The sequence below is a fragment of the Pseudochaenichthys georgianus genome, chromosome 11 (genome assembly GCF_902827115.2).
Source record: "Pseudochaenichthys georgianus chromosome 11, fPseGeo1.2, whole genome shotgun sequence".
NCBI lineage: Eukaryota > Metazoa > Chordata > Actinopteri > Perciformes > Channichthyidae > Pseudochaenichthys > Pseudochaenichthys georgianus.
Window position 1 is genome coordinate 10,930,311 of NC_047513.1, and position 22,944 is coordinate 10,953,254.

A 22,944-nucleotide genomic window follows, 5' to 3' on the forward strand; every position below is an offset into this window, starting at 1 on the left:
TTCATATTTCTTTTGATAACCTTTTTCAAATGTATTGGCTGTTAAATGTAAAAAGGATACATGTTATTGTTGCAATATAGTGAATAAGAAATTCAGAATGCTAGCTTACTTAAGTGTACTACTTGTAATGCAAAGTGTTTTGTAGTCACTAAACATGTATTAAGAAGGATGGGTGATTTGTGTGAGAAGGTTAATTGGTTACCTATCAAGCTAAAATCCTGTAAACATTATTCATGTGTGCTACATAATGCTTCCTTGGTAGAAGGAGTTAGCTAATAGTTTATTCAGCTGCAACCACTGTTAAGTCTGGGAAATATATGGATATTTGTCTTTAACGTTTTTATTTTAAAACACTTTCCTTTATGTAACGTTACCATCCATTCACCATATCCAGGAAGTTTTAAATCCCCCTGGGCTGCTTTACCACAGGTGCACCTCTACTTTAGTCACTACGGTATCTGAGCCAGACTGCACACTGATCACTGCTCCTCTTCTACAGTCAGTCTGGTAAGTGAACGCATCATTCAGTCATTTGTGTTTATCGCTGAGCTCTGCTGCACCGCTGCTACACTCTCCTCGGGCTCATTCACCTCATTATCTGGTGCCAAAGTGAATGCTTCCTCCTCGGTCTGGCAGGTGCGTACATTTTGGTTGTGGCTTCAATAAATCTTCATTCTAGGGGCTTAGAATAAACAGTTTGTGATAGTGCGCGTCGCCACTGAGATCTCTCGACTAGAATTTAGTCCTGCGTAAAAGTAAACTCAGTCATCTTATTTTGCTGCAGCGACCAGCGGTGTGTCTGCGAGTTTAGAGGCTTCTATTTGTACTTTATTATAACATTTATACTTCACAGCTCATCGCGATAGGTTTACTATAATATCCTATTGGGGGGTTGTTATTTTTGCTGCGATTTTAGACCCGTAAAGAATCATTTTTAACCCCCGTCATCTGACTTTAGGCCACAGCTCCTCTGCGTAAAGGTGAGCATCTGGTGTGACCAGTAAGGGGGGCAAAAACAAGGCAGCTGGGCCTCATTCCGGTTTGGGACTATAATTAGTTTATAGACAAAACAATTTGAACTGTTGACGATAGACTGCAGAAGTCTGGGTTCATGCCGGATTTCGAGCACTTCAGATTTTCCTATTCGAGCATGAATCTGGCCCTGGGGGATAGCGGCTTCCTGGCCCCGCAGCAGCACCACCACCAGATGCCGGGCCAGAACGACTCCGCTATGATGGAGCCGGGCTACTTCCTGGGGGACCACGGAGGCTTCGGGCCTGATGGGTTGTCCGGGCTGGACCTGGGCTCCTTGCCGCCGTCGGGCCTCACCTACCTGCACCTGAGCAACCCCTTGCACCGCGGACCCCCCGCGGCCACGGCGCTGCGCAACGACCTGGGCTCCAACATCAGCGTCCTGAAGACCCTGAACCTGCGCTTCCGCTGCTTCCTGGCCAAAGTGCACGAGCTGGAGCGCAGAAACAAAGTGCTGGAGAAGCAGCTGCAGCAGGCTCTGGAGGATAACGGTGGGGGGGATGGACACCAGAAGCCGCAGACTAAAGACATGGGGGTCCAGACTGGATTTATCGGGCCTATCCAAGCCAGACCGGGACTCATCTCGCTCCACAACGCCAACAACTCGGCCTACCTGCCCGGCGGCCTCCTCTCCCCCACCCTGAACCCCCATCCTCTCTTTGACAACAAACACCTGCTGGGGAATAACCTGAACCCGAGCTCACTGTCCATGGATTCAAACTCCAACCTCACCACTTCCGGCTTCTCCATCAGCCCGGCCCTGAGTCCAATGGACCCTTCCAAAACCTTCACCAACATCAACGAGAAGTACACCTCTCACTCCGGGACGAACACCAACTTCATCACCGCGCCGCCCCCCCGCTTCCTCCCCGGGACGCTCTGGTCCTTCAACCACAGCCGCCGGTTTGGCTCCGGGAGGGAGTCCTGCGCCACGGGCCCTGGGGCCCCCTGGACACAGCCGGACGGGGTTGGGGTCCAGGTCGACACCATCACACCGGAGATCAGGGCCCTGAACAACGTGCTGGCCAAGGTGAAGAGGGAGAGAGACGAGTACAAGAGAAGGTAAGGGTTGTTTTTAACCTTAAAGTGTGTCACATGTACACTTTTAACATGACTGGATTGTTTGATTCATAGAATATAATGCAGACATTTTAGCATTCAAGTGTCTGATTTCTGATGCAGTGTAAACTTTAAGTGACTTTGAGTTTCTTGGTATGGCTTATTTTTGTGGGTATACTTTATTGATCCCAAATCGGGAAATGTTTTCGTTGCAGCAGCATAAAAATTCAAACATTTCCCAAATTGGGATCAATAAAGTACATCTTATCTTACCTTAAATCAAGGCATTGCACATAAGTAGAAATTAAAAGAGTAGAAATAAACTATTCTAAAATGTGAACATCTCAAAATAGGGAAAAAAACAGCATTCAAAAAAATATACAAGTTGGCTGTGAAGATTATAACACACAAATATGAACACCTGACTAATAGCATACACATTTGAATTAGTTTGCCTTGATATTCAGGGAAATAATAAGTGGATATTACAATAACAGTGATCCTATTGTCATGATCTAACTCAGAGAGATGGTATGGAAATATTGGTCATTTCCTTTATGGGGGTAATTGTGAACATCCCCAGGGAATTCAAAAAGCTGTATTAGTACATTTTATTTTTTTGATATTATCATCTTCATATTTTTTGTATGCAGGGATACCTTATTTAAGATGTTCAGTTGCATCTCATCTTGGTTGGTCATCAGCTCTCAACAACATATTTATACTCTTATTGTACTCATGTTGTGTTTCAGGAACTTATTTGTCTTGCTTCATGTTGTATAGATGTTCAAAATGTAAAGTCTGTCAGTGGCATGTATTTTATTAGAGCTGATTTCCCACCTTACTGCAAAGGTGTAGCTCCCGCTCCACCATTTATTTTGAGGTTTTTATCCACCAATGGCTCTGAAGAGCTGAACTATAATTGACTGATATGAATGTGTCACCCCACACAAGGATGTTGCCAAACAGTTTGCTGAGGTAGCAATCACTTCCTCTGCTTGTATTGAGTCATCGGCAGAAGTGCAGCAAAATGCTGAGCAGGCCTGCTACTGTAAGGCAAGGTTTACAGGATGTGTACATTACATTTATTTCACAGATGATTTTGCCTAAAGCAACCTAATAAGTGCATCCTCTCAAAGCAAGGGCATTTATTATTGCATGCATGTGACATTGATTTGTTCTACTGTAAACAGTTCCTCACTTTTAATGTGCATCTTTGTACTTTAAGGTCTATAAGGAATAGTGGTATTATATATACAGTATTATTGAACCCATATACTTTGTCGCATCTGTTTTACTAGATATTATAGGTTTGACAGAAAGAACAACAAAAACAAAGAACAAAATCTTTGTGTGCCGAGCAGAATGTCATGAATTATTCATAAAGTATATCAATACAAGGCAACTGTTTTAATTTGAAGTGTTTAGGTCTATGACACACAAACCTATTGGTCTGAGAGGGGTTTTGCTCAGCATGCAGTTTCTGTTTTGTTCGCACTGACCTGTTTCAACACACTCTGCTGCTTTATGCTAAAAAGCACTGACCTCAGTGCTTTTGCTTCAGTCTGCTGAGGTAGGACGCCACTGCAGGACAAACCCTCAGTCACATCGATTTCAGAGCGAGCAACAGCAACACTCTGGGTGTTGTGCTTTTCAAGGGATCTGGAGATAGAAAAGGTTCACAGTTCCTTCAATTTGGCAGCATTTCACAGAGTGCTGCTTTTATAATCTCTACCATACAAAATGAGTTGTAAGCACAAAACAGATCATATAAATATTGCCTTTGAAACATTTACTTTTTTTTTCCTAAACATTTGCACCTGCCGAAGAGCCGATAAGGGCTTGAAACATAGGCTATGTTATTTTATTTGTTTATAAAGTTAGACATACTTTAAGGTTACATTGTATGAGTCATTAGGAACGCAGATGTGCACGTTGCTATAGTTTGTATTTCACATCATGAGGTCATCATAGAGTTGTGATTTAAGGACTTCCAGGTGTCCATTCCACGTGAACAGCTTATGTTAAATGATTCAAGTTGGTCTAATTCAAGTTGGATGATACAAAGATACCCCGCTTGACTCATCAGTAAAAAAAGATGATCCACTGTATTTTCAAATAATGTGTCTTTTGAAAAAAACCTGGAAATGCAAGATAAAAGTCAACTATAAGTCATTGACACAACCAATCAGAGAGGTTCATTTTGCTGCATGCTCAATTATCGATAAGTACCTCATATAGAAACCTAATTAAGAATCTTTCTACAGTTTTGATTTGTTGACTCTCGGATTCTGAAATAAAAGATAAACCTAAGATATTCTTAAAATATCCAGGAGCCTTTTGTGTTAATATGTAGGCTGGAGCCATGTCATTTAGAACAACAGAAGACATGAGTCCATTATGACACCCCGACGGAGCCCTGGAGGGTTCATAGAGAGAACAAATAAATAAAACGAGGCCACGTTTTATTAATTTGTGCGCACGAGATGTAATTCGTGGCCTCAATTTAAATAAAACGAGGCTTATTAATTTGTGCGCACGATACTACGAGAACCGGCACGAGATAATTTTTTGTGCGCACAAGATAGTTTTTCGTGCGCCAAATAGGAAGTGGAGCGCACCGGAGACAACCGTTTCATTGCAGACTGTTATGTTTATGTGGGGAAATGGCAGTGCATACATTATTTGAGATATATTTCAAACTCGGACTTCATTTTAGGGACATTTCGGCCAGACGTGTAGAGCTATATTTGTTTAAGCACCGGATTCGCAAAACAGGAGAGTCTGTGAACCAGTCTGCCTTGATCTATGAATTCATGTCCGTGGCTCTCAGAGTATCTGCTATCTGCGCGCAGAGAGCTGTGTCTTTTACGCAGCGCCTTCACTGTGTTTACCTTCATTAGAACAGCTGAATAGAGATCGAGGCTGCTACGTTTTAAGGTCCTTACACACCGAGCGGATTTTCGGCGTCGATAGATGTCGGGCCGTCGATGAGCGTCCTGTCGCCCTACTCAGATTGGTGTTTACTGCACCGTCGTGTCTTTTCGGCCGTGCAGACACCTTCCGCCACCAATTCGACATGTTGAATCGGTAGGCTGTCGGCCAAAGGCCGTCGGCTAAAAGAAATCACTCTGATTCCGATTGGCTGTTCAGCTAGCGAATCAGAGCATGAGAAGCGAAATGGAAGTGAGGGACCAAAACAAACTATTAAGAAGGCAAATCTGAGATTTCATTGAACTCCAGCTCTCGACACAGGTTCGGGAAAGCCCCATGAGCTTCTCGCTGTAGAGTGAAAATGGAACGCACACGCTATTTGTTGTTTGTTTATATCAAGCAGTCTGTCGTCCGGTTGTTGCCTCTTTTGAATGACGAATACACACTACCGCCGCCTGCTGGTAAGGAGAGTTATTGCCACTCACGCATGCGCAGTCCGTAAGTGCAACTTGGCCGTCGGCTGAAGTCTTTGCGGTGTGTTCCAGTGCGAAACATGGCCAAGACGCAGGAGACGTGAGGCGACGTGAGGCGACGTAGGGACGTGTTCTTTGGTGTCAGTTTGGTGTGTAAGGAGCTTTAGCCACACACACACACACACACACACACACACACACACACACACACACACACACACACACACACACACACACACACACACACACACACACACACACACACACACCTCGAACTGTCCGTTTATTCCCCCTATTACTCGTTTTATGAAGGAGATAATAATAATCCAATTTGTGTTCTGGGAAACTGAAAAGGATATGACATTGTTTTTGTTACTTTCGTTGCAGTTGCATAATAGTCTTAAATGTAATTTAGGTTAACTTCCTGTTTTATTTAGATGCTTTTATTTTGAAGGCGAGTTTACGCTGTTGACAGGAAGTTGTTGTTGCTATGGGTGAAATGATACATGATGTGTTTGTGCTCTGCTCAACTCAGCTCTGTGTGGATGTGTGTGTTCGGTGTATGTGTGTGTCCGACACCGACATTTGTTTTCAAATGACCATGAACAGTAATTTACACACATCTTGCTAACTCCATATGTGTATTCCCAAGTGAAAGAAGTTTGTTTAATCTTAATCTCGATGTAGGCTAGTGCTAAATGCTGTCGGAGTGCACCGGAATGAACGCCACTATCATAATATCTTCGGAAAACAAATGCGCAAAAAATGTATTTATTTAAATTGAGGCCACGAATTACATCTTGTGCGCACGAATTAATTAAACGTGGCCTCGTTTTATGTATTTGTTCTCTCTATGAACCCTCCAGGGCTCCGTACACCCCAGACAATTTGACAAAAAAACGAAATGGCCTTCTCTAAACTGCTAGGAATAAAATACTGACAGAGAAATCAGATAAAGAGCCATATTTCGGTAGATAAGTTGTCAAATGTAAACTCATTTGACCTAAAGCACTGGAACTTACTCATAAGTATATCCCCTGGTTATTAACCATAGAATATAAACTATGATTTCTAAAAACACCAATTTGACAAAACTAATATCAGAACTGATTTACTTAAGAACACGACCTCCCTGCCCTTGATTGAAGTCAGAGCTGTGTTTCTAAGTATTTCTGAGAACCAGCAGCTTCCTCCGTATCACAACTTTATTATTATCAATCCATTAAGCTGAAAAAAAGAGTGTCTTAATTCAGCTCCGAGTGTTTTGCTGCCTGTGTGTCTGAAGGGAGGAACTGTCTGTCCTGATCGTCCTCACACTGCAGGCTCCCCTCTTCCTCTCCTTTCTTTCCTGCTCTTCTTCTTCCTCTTGTCTTTCTCCATCTCCTCTTCTTCTTCCTCTCAGCTGGGTGTTGTCCTGCTACCTGCAATGCAGCACTAGCCTGTGAACGCCAACAGTGATGTCAGTCTGCCATCTCTCCTCTCTGCTTTATCTCTTACCCCGTGCCTCCCTCTCAGTGTTCTCTCTCTGTCTCTCCCTCTCTGCGGCCTTGTTCTGTTTTCTCCTGAATTGTTTGCTACTGTCCCTGTTGACTCCTCATCCATCTCCCTCACCCTTCTGCCTGCACGCACCTTGTGTCACCCCCTCCCCCCCTCTCCTCCTCTCTGTCCCATGTGAGCCTCTGCAGCGTCAGCCCAGCACTGACATCATCATCACGCTATCATCCACATCCCCAAACCCCACCACCCTAAGGTTTTATTTTTGTCTTTGATTCAATTCAGTCCAATGAGGCTTGTGTATTCCAATACACTGCTACATGGCAAAAATAAATCCATATGTGATTCAAAACACCATGCATTCACCACCATGCATTAGCCTACAGGAGGTAGAGGTTGAATTTACGTCATCCTCTTCATGACACACTATTTGCTGACATCACATAGCTCAAGTGTGCAGTGCAGCAGCCCGGTCTCCTTATGACAGGGGAACATCTCAGATAAAACACACAATGGGTAGTGAAAATAATGTAAATGTCTTTATTTTTTGGAAGGACCTTTTGCTAAATGTTAGCTCTTGCATGAGTTTTAGATGAGCCGGCTTCTGAGTGCCCAGTCTAACAGAATGACAGCCTGCAGACTCACTGCAGAGCCACGTGTTGGGACTGACAAACAGAGAGAGCAATACAACATGTCAGCTCTCTCAATGTAACACAATCTGCGCATCACATCTGTGTCTGAGTCCCTCTCTGAATGAACCAGATGTGATGCTATCCTCCTCATATCCAACACAAGTCTCTCTCAGCACGCAGCCTCCCTGTGACTTGTAGTTGAACACACACATTGGAAATCATCTCTGTTGACATGGAGACAATCTGATCTGAGGTCGTCCCCCAGAGACATGATGTCATCATTTCAGTGCTCCAGCTGAGCATTGTTATTGTGAAGGACAAAGAGGACTCAAACATGGGAAAGAAGCCAGAAGAGCAGAGATGATTAACAGCATATAAGGAAATGCACCAATTTATTTTACAGAGACACACATTCGATACTGACCTCTACATATGGATTGGATGCCAATCATAACATGCAGGTTCACATTAAATGCTGTTTATTTGTGAATGTCATTATACATTTAGTATCTGTTTTGCGCTCAGTGACAGTCATCATGTCACATCTACTTTCTACTACTTTTTAGTGCCACAATAATATCTGGCAAATCTCTGAGGTGTAGAGATACTAAACATGGGACAAAGAAGGCTCTGGTGTTGGATCGGTATAATCAGAGACCTTGAGTTTTAGAAACGAGACACAATTTTACAATAAAGATTCAGTCTCTCTGGACCTGGAGTTCATTCACTGAGAAATATGATGATATGAATGTCATCAAAGTCTAACAGTTGTACTTTACTCAGGACAAAAGAGCACCCCCTCAGTCGGCCCTTTGTTGTGCTAATGCGGTGTCTTTGTCTCCTGTGTTGTTTCGCTTTTATAAATGTACATTGTCCTGAGATCACATTTCATTAGAGGGACAATCAATCAGGAATAATAAGTCTTGCATTTCAGAACGCCCGTAGTCCTGCAGTGTAATGTCGGCCTCGGCCTCGTCACTCTGTTATTTCTGTCTCCTCTCCTCAGGGTTACAGCTTGCTCTTCTTACTGTTCGTGCTCTACATGCACACCGCATGGTTTCCTTTATGTAACACCTGCTGAGTAATACTCTCGCTGGTAAGAGGCGCGTTCATGCTGTAGGTCAGTCAGGAGGTAACATGGAGTGTTTGCCTGAAAGCTGCAGAGAGGAAGACCAGGAAGCTTCACAGGCTAAATGTTATCCCACCTCAGCTGACCTGATGATAAGCCAGGAGTATTCCACATTCAACTGTTATCTGCTGAGATTCAAATGATCTGTTACAATCAAATCATTGTTGGATCTCCTATTGGTTTAGAGGTCAGCTGAAAAATAAAAAAGATACCAAGATAACAAACAGGAAAAAAGAGGGGAAAAGTACCAATAGTGTGTGGTCATCTTAGTCTTTAGTTTTGCTACAAAGATAAGATGCAAGATATGCAAAGTTCTCTCTGAATTATGCCATTGATATTTTGTGTATGTAGATGGGAAGAGGAGTACACAGCCAGGATGGACATGCAGGAGAAAGTGGCTGAACTGGAGGAGGTAAGGGGACTCGTGTTGAAAACCTTACTCTATATATTCCATTTTATAAATGAAATGATCAAAGCGGTCTGAGCTATAGCTGCACCTTCAGTTATCATCTTACTCAAATATTCAGGATGTGTGTGTGTGTGTGTGTGTGTGTGTGTGTGTGTGTGTGTGTGTGTGTGTGTGTGTGTGTGTGTGTGTGTGTGTGTGTGTGTGTGTGTGTGTGTGTGTGTGTGTGTGTGTGTGTGTGTGTGTGTGTGTGTGTGTGTGTGTGTGTGTGTGTGTGTGTGTGTGTGTGTGTGTGTGTGTGTGTGTGTGTGTGTGTGTGTGTGTGTGTGTGTGTAGGACCTGCAGGAGAGTGAGGTGTGTCAGGATGAGCTGGCGATGAGGGTGAAGCAGCTGAAGGCCGAACTGGTTCTCTTCAAAGGACTCGTCAGCAACGTAAGTCTGCTGCCAGCTGTGGTTAGCATCATTTTTTTTTCAAATGTTTAAAACTGACTATCGGATTCAGAAATGTAGAAGAATTTGGATTCCATAATCTATGTTTTCCCTTTTGATCAATTTATTTGTTATGCCTCTATCCAATGGCCTACTGTTTCAAGTTGTCAGAAATGAACACAAATGGAAGAAGTAATCCGTTCTCTCTCCATTAGAACCTGTCAGATCTGGACAGTAAGATCCAGGAGAAGGCCATGAAGGTGGACATGGACATCTGCCGCCGCATCGACATCACCGCCCGTCTGTGTGACGTCGCCCAGCAGAGGAACTGTGAGGACATGGTCCAGATGTTCCAGGTATGTGAGGGCTGGTAAAAGGCCTGAAACAAGCCCTCCACCTTTAAACCAACACGCGTCCTTTCAGCAGGTGGCCACGCCCCCCTCCACTCTGAGTGGCCGGTCCAGGAAACCGAGCGGCCAGACGGCGAAGGGCGGAGACGGAGACGAACTGAGCATGTCCGAGAGCGAGGGAGGCGGGGCTAAAGACGAGGAGTCCTGTAGCACGTCGGCCAATCAGATCAACGAGCAGATGCAGAGGATGCTGAATCAGCTGTAGGTTTGTTTGCTTATAATTCACACACATACTGATGTTCAACCATTTTGATTACATGCCTATTGTGTGTGTGTGTGTGTGTGTGTGTGTGTGTGTGTGTGTGTGTGTGTGTGTGTGTGTGCGTGTGTGTGTGTGTGTGTGTGTGTGTGTGTGTGTGTGTGTGTGTGTGTGTGTGTGTGTGTGTGTGTGTGTGTGTGTGTGTGTGTGTGTGTGTGTGTGTGTGTGTGTGTGTGTGTGTGTGTGTGTGTGTGTGTGTGTGTGTGTGTGTGTGTGTGTGTGTGTGTGTGTGTGTGTGTGTGTGTGTGTGTGTGTGTGTGTGTGTGTGTGTGTGTGTGTGTGTGTGTGTGTGTGTGTGTGTGTGCAGGAGGGAGTGTGAGTTTGACGATGACTGTGACAGCCTGGCCTGGGAGGAAACAGAGGAAACCCTTCTGCTCTGGGAGGATTTCCCTGGATACCCACTGGGAGTGGAAACACAGGGAGAGGTGCGTGCACACTAATCCTGACAGGCACAAATAGAGTTCAGTTTGCCTTTATTATTCTGAAATAGCTCAAATATGATTTACATATTGGGCTTCCACAACAAGAATGTAAAACAGGTAACGCAGTTTTCTGTTTTTACTGTGTTTAGTCACAGACAGGGCCGCCTTAATGCACGGGATGACCTGGGCTGAAGCCCAAGGGCCTACGGAGATTGGGGGCCTCTCATGAGCCAAAAAAAAAAAAAAAAAAATTGTTTTATTTTTTATTTCGTGTGTTTCTTTTTTATTTTAAATAAACAAAGTCTTGGCTTTCAGAATATGAAACTTTTATTTCCAAAATCACGCGATAAATACATTTTTGAAGCTTGTAAAGGGAAGAAGACAGCTCTCCCTCCCACTCTGCTCTTCCACAGCGCCGCTTCCCCTCCCTCCACTGAAATTATGAATGTAAGGCATATAGTAATCATAGATAACATGGCAGGGTCCGTTACAGTTTGTTTTCATCTGATTTCAAATGAACAAAGTCTTGGCTTTCAGAATATTAAACTTGTTTCGGCAAATTCAGATGATAAATACAACTTTGAAGCTTTTAACACACATTACAAGCGGAGAACGGAGTAACTTTACGTCACAGCAGGCATAACAACAGCATAAAAGATGATGACTCCGTAACAGTCAGTGGGCACCACTTAACAGCCAATCAGAATGAGAATATGTTTCACATGTGACTTATTCAAATTGCGAGTGATTGAGTGACAGATGAAGGTTGTTTAGGAGAAAATGTCGGAGAAGAAAAAGTTTGAGAGTGGCGCTCGGAAAAGGAAATTGTTGAGGGAAAAGGAGTTTCGAGACAAGCAGCTATTACAAAAAATGCCGAAGCTTACAGGTTATTTGAAACCTGTAAACCTGGATGAGGAGGAAGGACAGATTAGTTCTGTACCGAGTGGCAGCGGTGGCGGCGATGCCGGGCGCGGGGCCTCGGAGCCAAGTAGGCCGTCTGGTTCTGATAGCGATGGAGTAGCGGGACAGGAAAACAGACAGGAGGGACGTTATCTGTTGGAGGAGATGGAGAGGACGACGAGGACTTGCTACGTGGAGAGGAGCCAACGGCATCCGGACAAATACACGAGGGAGGCCCGATACGTCACTCATCTGGAGCAAAGGACCAGGCGCGCGTAGAGCAGAGTGGAGAAGACAAGCGGGAAAATGAGGATACAGGAGAACTAGACGACCCCTACAGCACTGACCCAGGTCTCTGGGGCAACAACATGGACAAACAGGTGCTTCTCTACTGGGCGAAATTGGGTCCGGAATTGTGTCAAAACAGAGAAGCTGACCTCTCTGCCTCAGAGCAGCAGTACAAGCATCAGAAGAGATACTTCTCCAGAAGCTTATTCAAGCGCAAGCTGGGTAACGGGGAGTGTATGCTCAGGGAGTGGCTTTGTTACTCACCATCCCGAGGTAGTGTCTTCTGCTTTGCATGCAAACTATTTGGTGATAAGAGAGACACGTCATTTGGCAGCGTGGGATACTCTAATTGGAAGCACGCAAATGAACGGATAGCCGAATATGAAAGCTGTGATATGCACAGGAAAGCCAGGTATCCTTCATTAATCAGACAGCTGACCGTGGAACAGTGGATTCAGAACTAAAACAACAGTGAAATGAGGAGTGTGAGTATTGGACACAGGTGCTGCAGAGGGTTGTCACTGTAGTCAAGTATCTGGCAGAGCGGGGACTTGCTTTTAGGGGTGACAGCCACAGGTTTGGGGACACCAACAATGGCAACTATTTGGGTAGCATGGAGCTGATCAGTCAGTTTGATCCTTTTTTAAAAGCCCATATTCAGAAATACGGAAATGCCGGCAGAGGAAATCCATCCTACCTCTCACTAAATGTGTGTGAGGAATTCATACAGCTGATGGGACAGGGATTGCTGGATGAAGTCATCAGCAGAGTAAAACTGGTAAGTATTTCTCTGTCAGTGTGGACTCCACGCCAGATATCACACATGTGGACCAGCTGACATTCATCCTGCGGTACGTATCACCAGAGGGCTGTGTAGAGAGCGTTTTGTCAAATTCCTCCCCATTTCCAGCCACACCGGAGAAGCGCTGTTCAATTCAGTAATTGGTGTTTTAGGAGACATGGGCATTGCCATCAATAACTGTAGAGGACAGTGTTATGACAATGCTAGCAATATGTCAGGCACATACAAAGGCGTGCAGGCCCGCATCAAACAGATGAACCCACTGGCAGAGTGGAATGCCATTCTCCAACGTTTCCAGGGCGTGAGCGCTGCACTACAGGCAGTGGAATTGGACCTCTGCAATGCTGTGGATCTAGTCAGGTCATTACGTGAATATGTAGCAGGCCTACGGGATCAGTTTGACAACTTTGAGACAGCAGCAAAGAACATGTCCCCCACCGTGTCCGATGAGTACAGAGCAGACACTCAACGAAAGAGAAAAAGAAAGAGCCAGGCTGATGATCCATCTGAGCCGCGAGCTGTCAGGCCGCAGTCGCTTCCGTACATCAGTCTTTATCCGTGTGATTGACCGGCTAGTGTCAGAGCTGGACCGAGGATATCAGTCATATAATGACGTGTGTGAAAACTTTGGGTTTTTAAACAGATTTCACTCGATTTCCCCCCAAGACCTGCGCTCAGCAGCGCGGAGCCTGCAACAAAAATACTCCAGTGACTTGGAAGTAGGGTGACCAGATGTCCCGCTTTGCGCGGGACTGCACAGCATTTTCACGACTTTTGGTGCGTCCCGCAAATTGAGACGATGTCCCGCATATTTCATTTTGATTGGCTAAAACGCTTTTCTTTAAAATCAGATTCATCCAATGGCTGTTGAGAAAGCAGGGTTTGCGTTTGCTGTCAATCAAACTGTAACACACGGCGGGTGCTGGTCAAGTGTTAACCAATGAGAGTAACTCACTCACACACCCCCCCCCCACCCGCCAAACAACAACAACGAACGCAGGCGACGCAGCAGGTTATGGAAAATGGAGGAAACTGAAACTACAGCTAAGAAGATGCACATACAACAAAGACTGGGAAGACACTTACCCGTGGGTGCAGCCAGTGCAGGGCGACTCTCAGAGATTTTTTTGCAATCTTTGCAAGAGTAATTTTTAAATTTCACATGGCAGTGAATACGACGTCAAAAGACACAGAGAATGCGATTCTCACAAGAAACGTGTCGCTCAAAAAGAGACATCCCACTCTATGGAGACATTCCTCCTCAAACCAAAAAATGATGGTCACTCAGACAAGGTAACAGCAGCAGAAATAACCAGTGTTTACCATACAGTGCAACACTCCCATCATACCGGTCAAATGACTGGTAACAAGCTAGCGCCGACCATTTTTCCAGACTCTGAGATAGTAAAGAAAATGTCATGTGGTCGTACAAAAGCAGCGTCCATAATAACAGATGTGCTTGCCCCTGCCTCTGTGGAGAGTTGTTTGACAGAGTCAAAGACACCAGTGGTTCTAGGTGACAGAAGGCCCACCTTCTGTTGCTGTGATGGACAAAACTGAAAGCTATTTTATTTTATGTATTATTATGTTTCTGTTCCCTCCTGGCCAGTGTTGGTTTTATTTTATCTATTAATTTATGTTGTGCCTACTTGTACAGGTAATACACTAGTTGAATTAAGAAGATGCATTTCTAAACACTTGAAGTGAATAATGCCTGCTGCCTTGGTTAGCCTTAGTTTACTTTTCTTTATTAAAAAACTGCATTTTGACTTCACTTTCTGCTCTGTTGTTATATATTTGTTACGGTTTTTTTCCGGGGGTTGGGGGGTGCTGTTGAGAGGGTGTCCCACATTGTCCCACATTGTCCCACACAACCATACTCCTTGTCCCACATTTGGTTTGTTGGGATCTGGTCACCCTACTTGGAAGAGGAATTTGTGGAGGAAGCTGTACACTTCAGGGAGTTGGTACGAAATGAGAAGTTGAGCAGCACGTCTGCGGTGGAGTTACAGAAAATGTTAAGAAGGAGAAAACTCCATACAGTGTTTCCCAACACAGACATAGCTCTACGGCTCTTCCTAACTTTGCCAGTGACCAACGTGAGCGGAGAGCGTTCATTCTCAAAACTGGCCTTGGTGAAAAACAGACTGCGCTCAAGCATGCAGCAAGACAGAGTCAGTAACCTCACACTGATGTCAATTGAGCATGACATTCTTCGTGAGATGGATTTTAAGAACATCATAAAGGCTTTTTCTTCAAATAAAACCAGACGGAAGCACTTCTAAAGGGGTTAGGCAATGCTTCCCATTGATTCCCAGTAGCCTGCAGGTTTAAATGTGTTGTGCATCGTTTTACATAACTAGGTTTGTGTTAATCTGATACCTGGCATTGAGGCCATATGTTGCTGTTCATGGTGCTGAATTAGTGGTGTGTGTGCGTGTGTGTGTGTGTGTGTGTGTGTGTGTGTGTGTGTGTGTGTGTGTGTGTGTGTGTGTGTGTGTGTGTGTGTGTGTGTGTGTGTGTGTGTGTGTGTGTGTGCGTGTGTGCGTGCATGCGTGTGTGCGTGCGTGCGTGTTCAATGGCATATTCAGCAGCTAATCTCCTTTTCCGTTTCCTTTCCTATCAGCACCACAGAACAAACAGCTGCACATAAACAGTCCAGTCCCTGCAAATACTTTTGAATGTTTGTTGCTACAATATGTTGTAGATTTTGTTATCAGACAGCAGCAGATACAAAAAAAACGTTAAACTAGAGTGTATGGCTTTATGTAGATTAAGAACTTAAACGTTGTATTTAAACTTTAGTAACTCAATAACTAAATAAAAACAATAGGAGATTATCAATGTTTTACTTTATTATTTGGGTGTGCAAGAAAACTACTTCCAATGTTATATCGTTCAAGTAATATTTTGAGCAGTAATCCTCATAAGCAAACCCAATATGGAAACGTTTTTTGTTATAATAGGATTTGGTATTAGCCCAAAAAAATAAAGACTATTTTTGATATGATGAGTCATGAATTATTGCTGTGATGCAGGCCTTTCTTCTGCTTTTTTGGCCGCTCCAAGTACTGCTGCGGTAACAACATGAATAGTGCAGTGTGTGTGTGTGTGTGTGTGTGTGTGTGTGTGTGTGTGTGTGTGTGTGTGTGTGTGTGTGTGTGTGTGTGTGTGTGTGTGTGTGTGTGTGTGTGTGTGTGTGTGTGTGTGTGTGTGTGTGTGTGTGTGTGTGTGTGTGTGTTGTGTGCGATCACTGAGCCTGCCGAGGCTAGAAATGACTTTGATTTGTTGTTTAAATACAATAATAAAAAAATAATAATAAAAAAAAATAGGGGGCCTACAAAACCTATCAGCCCCAGGGCCTGAGGGCAGGTTAAGGCGGGCCTGGTCTCAGAAGCACTTAATTGTTTTACTTTCAAATCATATTGACCCTTATTGAAGCCAACATAAGTGTTATAAGTTAAACCTCTGTCATAAAGTAAATAGAGTACAATTCATTGTTACCCTCAAATATTTCATCTTGAATTGTTCAAAACCACAAATAGTAATAGATAGACTTTTTGCACTACTTTTTATTTTGTATTTTTGTATTTTACTATATATGTTGCATTGTTGGAGGAGCTCAGGTCAGAAGAATATCATTGCCATTTCTACACTGAAGCGTTGTGCATATGACAATAAAACCTTTGAATCTTTGAAGAGTGAAACATAGCAACATTAGAGGAAACTATACCCTTCAGCAGTTTGAATGCGTGCTGTGACGCTCGGTGTTCCCTCTCCGTTCAGATGTCCCCTGTCCCTCTGTCCTGACCTGATGCACTGTGGTGTTTGAGTTCAGTCTGGTGACGCTCCAGTCTTTCCTTGTGATCCGTTTTCAACCAGATAATCCAAAGAGGCTAAGGACCTGATCTGCTTAGTGAGGAGCTGAAAAGAAAACAGATTATCTTAACTCACCTGTGATACACTCACACCGGTTGTGTCTTCTTTTCGCTGCTCAAACATCACTTTTTGACAGTATTATAGTATTTCAATTAATCTGTCAACTCTTCAATATTTGTGTTTCTTTTAGTTATGATCACTTATTTAAAATAAATTGGTTAAGACCAATTTGGATAGTCTGCCACCTACAGTTTATTAGACAGTTAGAAAACATACTTTCATATACTTGAACTTCTCAGTCGCTATATAATTAAGCATGGGTTGATTGAGTAGTTCAAGTATTTTGATGTCAATGTTTTCCTGAGTTGTCACATCATTTGTGAAGCATCTAAAGACCAAGCAAATCGAATCAACTAATATACTGTTGGACTTTCATAAATACTCCAACATTTCAAAAAATGCTTCCCAAGTTTGTAAGAATGCACTCTTTTGTTATTTGGCTTTACTCAATAAACTACCTCAACATGGACTTTTTTTTCTTTTAACAGCCGTTATCTGCAAAACATTTTATAAATATTGAAATATAATGACTGCTGCTAACTCCAGTCCTATTGTTTCCACTCTCTGCCTGCAGCTGCAGCAGCAGGAGGAGTCCATCGAGGAGGTGATCAAAAACACAGAGTGCATGTTCAGATCCAGAGAGAAGGAATACCAGGAGACCATCGACCAGATAGAGGCGAGTCTGTTTCCATGCATTCTGTGTGTTACGTTACATTGTGAGGATTCACCTCTCATACTGGGTCCAAAGGCTGGCGTCCATAATGTTTTATTATTGGAACTGACGTATTCATGTTTTTATTAGAATATTAGAGTTAACATTTTGTTTGGACGGTTGTTGGGTTTACCATTTAAATGTGTTTCTCTCTGTCATTTTGGCATGTTGATGTTGATGTTGAAATCATTACCTGTCACCCACAATTGAGGAAGAATTTAAAATGTAATGTATTCTATCTGCAAACTGTGTGTTACGATTGGGTGAAGCAGGTAGGACTCAAATGCAGAATTTAACGAAAAGCGAGCTTTATTAAATAATATAAAGCTGTGGCAAAAAAGGCAGTATCCAAAATATCCAAAACCAACGAGCAGCACAAGGAACACAGACCGTGGAATCACATGGAGGGGAAACAATGAACCGACATGGAACACAGGGGAAGACTAGACTAAATACACAGAAGGGTAATCACAGGACAAGACACAGCTGGGCAGGGGAGGGAGAAACACAAGGGCAACAGGTGAACACAATGAGACAATCAGACACACCAGGGAAACTAATGACAGGGAGGAGGACCAGACAAAACACAGAATGAACAGACTTACAAAACCCATAACCAGACAGACAACACTAAAACCGTGACAAACCTGGGAGTGTGACAGAACCCCCCCCCTCAAGGGACGGATCCCAGACGTCCCAAAACAACAAAAAACCTGGGAGTGTGACACTGTGTCTGTGCAAGTATCCAATTGTAAACCCATGATAGGATGTTTCCAGCTGATATGCACCTTGGAAGCCATAGTTACCATCCACACTTTTATCCTTGTCTTTTCCAATCAAAGAACCAGATATTTTCCAACTCATTTCTTAATCTTTTGCACTGATAATTCCACTGAAGAGTTTCAGGATGAATGTCATTGAAGTGCTCCAACTGCGAGTCACGTTACAATTCCTTATGGGAAAAATGACTGGCTTTCACTTCTAGAAACAGAGGAGCAAAAATAGCTTCTCCCATTTCACAACATAAAATAGTATCAATGCTGAGTGTCTAGTGTCAGTCATAGAAATGTAACTGTGGTTTTGTTTCCCCTCCTGTTCAGCTGGAGCTGGCTACAGCTAAGAGCGACATGAACCTCCACCTGCACGAGTACATGGAGATGTGCTCCATGAAGAGAGGCCTGGACGTCCAGATGGAGACCTGCAGGAGACTCCTCACACAGAGCGGAGACGGGTTTGTTTTATATAACTTCCTTATCAATAAACAACACTTCAGTTCATCATGCTTCTAGTTAATAAGAAAAGTAGCCTACTGAGCTTTTTATCAATGCATTGTATCAGGTCCATCCCACACAACCATCTCCGGGAACACCCAAGTAAACTTGCTGTTGTGTCACGTGGGCCGGATGTCGCCAATGACGTTATAGGAGCGAAACATCCGGATCTGCTTGTTAGCACCCCCCCTTGAGGTGTGGGTACGGAGGAAAAGAGGGAGGGGTTTGTTTTCTGACACTTTGTGAGACAAACACACCGGGGACACATATTTATGTATAAAAGACATCAAAAAGTGCATTTTGCATGATAGGTCCCCTTTAACTAAATGTGTTAGCAAAAGTACACAACATTAAAGTTTTAGAAATAGGTAGGTTGTATTGTTTACCTTTTGTTATGGGTGAAGGTCATGTTACCTATTTAAACTAATGAGCAGTCCATCATATTGAGATGATTGTAAAAGGCCAAATACATAACAAATGTAGTGTTTGAACTGAAAAAGCAAAGGTAAATTATTCTGTGTGGATTCAATGTGGAGGAAACATTTATGCTTCAGACAAAAACTAGAGTTCAGATACTCTTCTCCCTCTGCAGGAAGTCGCCCTCGCTCACCCCCCTGACGGTGGACGACTCCGACAGCGAGGAGAAGAAGATACCCGCCCTCCCCGGCGAGTCTGAGGCGAGCAAACCTTACCGCAACGCTGCCACCCCCCTCCTCACCTGGAGGAAACCCTGAAACACACACACACACACACACACACACACACACACACACACACACACACACACACACACACACACACACACACACACACACACACACACACACACACACACACACACACACACACACACACACACACACACACACACACACACACACACACACACACACACACACACACACACACACACACACATACTGCTGGTAAATAATCACTCCAAATCTCTTTTCTTCATTCAGTGATGAGTTTAAATGGTGGTTGTTTTCACTCACCATGAAACTTCCACACACCGAAAGTGATTAGGTGTACATCTGCTGCTTTAAAACCAGCAGATGTCAAATGTTCTCTTTGAAAGCATCCGGTCTGATGTTTGGTCATTTTCACTTGCCGCCAGCCTGAGCAGGAAAATTAAAACAAAGAAAGAAAACCGAATGTGCTTGCAACACTTTTACCTTATGGTAAAATATAAAAAGATTTGAGCTTCATAAAAAAAGCAAAAAACAATTCTCTTGATGTCCCACTGCTGCCCTCCCATGACTATCAGCTGTAACTGCACCTCAGTGAAGGTCAAACAGAACAAAATGGCACTTAGACATTTTTTTACTGGTTCTGTTTGTTGAATAAAAGGACCATTTTTATTTTGCACAATGAGCTTAATATATCTGATTGTTCGCACAGTTTCTGTTCTCATTTATTTCAGCTGCAGGCGCACAGAGAGGCAGCGACGCACACGTTAGCACACTAATGCTCTTTGAACAGTTTTACTTATTATTTACCATCAATAAGTGCTTTTTCTTACTGTGTGATTTTATTTCATTGTATGTCATTCTGTCATATGCAAGTATAGCAGAGACCCAATTGCCACTTTTCTGGGATATTACTGAACGTTAAGTTAGGATCTAAATTAGAAGATCCTGTTTGACAGATGTTGAACTATCAAAGCCTTACTTGCCTTAAACTGATTCCCCACATTTTAGAAGTATCACTCCTTCTCTGCACTAAAGTGAAAGTTATTCAGGAACACTGTCCAGAAAATGCATCATTAAGCAATTCATCTTTCTATTAATTAGTAATCATTTAAAAGTGCATATTTGAGAACTCCACCTCAGATTTCTGTATATGAAATAGAAATTCACGATGATAAAGTAGCTGCTTTGAAAGCTTTAAATCGAGTGTCGGCCATATATGAGGCTTTCCTCTGTTATGACAGAATTTGAAGTAGTTTTCTTATATTTTGCCCGGCGAACATTTTGCATTGTATTTTATGTCTGTATCTGCCAGTGGGCCATCACGATTACAGTAGGCATATTAATATTAAATTCCTCAACAGAAGTTTGATAATTAGGTGGAAAAAACATCTGCCTATATTGGATATCGGCAACGTCCAATGTCAAGCAGTCCTAATTTCAAACAATGATTTATTTGAGGAGATATTTAGATAATGTTTCTTTAGATCCGTCACAAAAACTCTTTAAACCTAATCTAATAGTTTATCTTAGATTTTGGGAAGGCAACTTGTATAAAAGGACAGATATAGGATTGTAACTAATGTTTAATTTGATTTATTAATCCTGCAATTACTTTCTAGAGAATGTCAAATAGGAAGAGTAAAAATGACTTGATAGCCAAAAGCTTATTATCTTCAGTTTACTACCACAGAAGACTCAAACAAGCAAATATTCATACTTGAGGGTCTGGAACCGGTGACATGTGGGGCATTGTTGCTTAAAATAATTACAAACAATTCAAAATGCTTAGAAATTATTGTTCTGTCAATTGATTAAACAACTAATTGTTTCAGTTCTGACAGACCAACCTATACTTAATATGCTAATGGAATTAATGTGTAAAGAAAGCATTACTCTTGAAATCCTATGTGATATGTTATGATGTGATATGCTATTTAAAGTTGTTTGGCAACAACAGGCAAAAAGGTATTAACATTTTTTATTTGACAAAAGTTAAAACCTATTTTAAGAATGTACAGTTTGCAAAGGATACATAATACTGTAACTAATGTACATAACAGGGCTGTGTTTAATGCTTGTGAGCTTCATGTTCTATAATGTAAATTAAGCAAAGCTCAATGCAAATAAACATTGTCTTTATACCTTTCATTTAGTATTTACATTGCTATTACTCTCAACTAATGTAGACATATTTCAGTTCATCTGGCATGAGTACAATTTGAAAAGGGTTTCAGAGCGAATACACCTGCAACAATGATAAAAAGTGAATTTAAGCTGAGTTTCCCAGTTTCCTGTGAGTTTATGAGTGTAAATACGCAGAGGAAAGAAGCCATTTTGCAGGAGGTGTTTTGAGAAATAAGGAATATTTGTTCAATAGCTTGTGCCTGCTTTTCTGTCTTTGTTGATATGAGTGTTCCAACGTTCCTCCCTTCAAACACTGAAACATGTTTCATCCAATGAATGTCTGCTTAGTTAATAACCCGCCATGTTCACCTGGTAACCAGATAAAATAGATGGACTTCAATGTAAAATAATTCCTTTTATGTCAAGGGAAAGCAAAGCTAAGGCAAGTGAACACTTAAAGCGAAGCAAACATCACCCACCTCATGAAACTGTGTAAGTGCTGCTTTAACTGAACTGTTCTATCTGAATGTAAATAACATCTGAAAAGTGAAATAAATCAAATTGTGTAAAAGATTTAAAGGCCTCACGAAACATACACGGCAGGACGCAATACATTGTAATGCATTTGAGCAAAGCACGAGGAACACTGCTGTAATAACCAGATTGTTGTCAAAATACTGTATAATGTGCAGATTGGATCGCCTTCTCTCTTCACAACTCAAACAACATATTCTTTTTTAATCAGGTCTTTAATGTTTTCTTTCTGTCACGAGACTGAATGTTTGATCAATTTAATGAAATATCGCACAGAATAAAAAACATTGAAAGAGAGTGTTTGAATGATTAACTCAATGACTATAAAATGTACAATTTGTCCTGGATTGGTTACTTGATCCTTAGATTGGATCTACATTTCCTTTACAGACTAAAATGTTAAATGTATAAAATAACTCAGTTATGTCTCATTGCCTGTCTAACAATTACAAAATGTATTTTTATATCATGCTTATTTCTTTGAATTGCTTTGACATATTTATGTTATTTTAATAGCATAAAACATATTTTGTGTGACTTTTTATTACATCAAAACCTTTTATTGCATACACTAAAATACTTTAAATATGTTTATTACATAATAAAACATTTCATTTTATGATTCTGATTAACTACATACAAAACTTCTTATGTCGTTTTTCATGATATTTACAACGTACTTTTTTCGACATACTATACCAGGGGTATTCAATTAAAATTCAACGAGGTCCAGTTCGAGAACATTTCCTCAAGCAAAGGTCTGGAACATCATAATGTATAGATATATTTGAAAATAAAAGCAAATCGACATACACATGCATTGCACACACAGTGACATTTGACCAGGAGGTGAACTGAGACCTCTCCAAGTAGCAGTCCACACTCCATATTAAGGTCTGTTCGGAGACTTCAACCAGCTCCCAGTCCAAGCCTGAACCACTGACTGAACCACTGCCTGAACCACTGACTGAACCACTGCCTGAACCACTGACTGAGCCACTGA

At 42.3% G+C, this 22,944-nt stretch overlaps 1 protein-coding gene across 3 annotated transcripts; it reads left to right on the forward strand.

Moving 5' to 3' along the window:
* The first annotated feature begins 537 nt into the window (after window positions 1-537).
* On the forward strand, window positions 538-19,379 carry iffo1a (intermediate filament family orphan 1a). Of its 3 annotated transcripts, XM_034094662.2 has the most exons (10): window positions 549-636; window positions 959-2,094; window positions 9,105-9,165; window positions 9,496-9,591; window positions 9,804-9,944; window positions 10,012-10,199; window positions 10,565-10,682; window positions 17,183-17,284; window positions 18,421-18,551; window positions 19,184-19,379. In XM_034094662.2, the coding sequence occupies exons 2-10, from the start codon at window positions 1,112-1,114 to the stop codon at window positions 19,323-19,325; spliced, it is 1,962 nt and encodes a 653-aa protein (XP_033950553.1). In that variant the 5' UTR covers window positions 549-636; window positions 959-1,111; the 3' UTR covers window positions 19,326-19,379. The 3 variants fall into 3 exon arrangements, with proteins under 3 accessions (XP_033950552.1, XP_033950555.1, XP_033950553.1); XM_034094661.2 differs by having other exon boundaries at window positions 538-2,094; XM_034094664.2 differs by having other exon boundaries at window positions 538-2,094; window positions 10,015-10,199.
* Window positions 19,380-22,944: the final 3,565 nt, after the last annotated feature.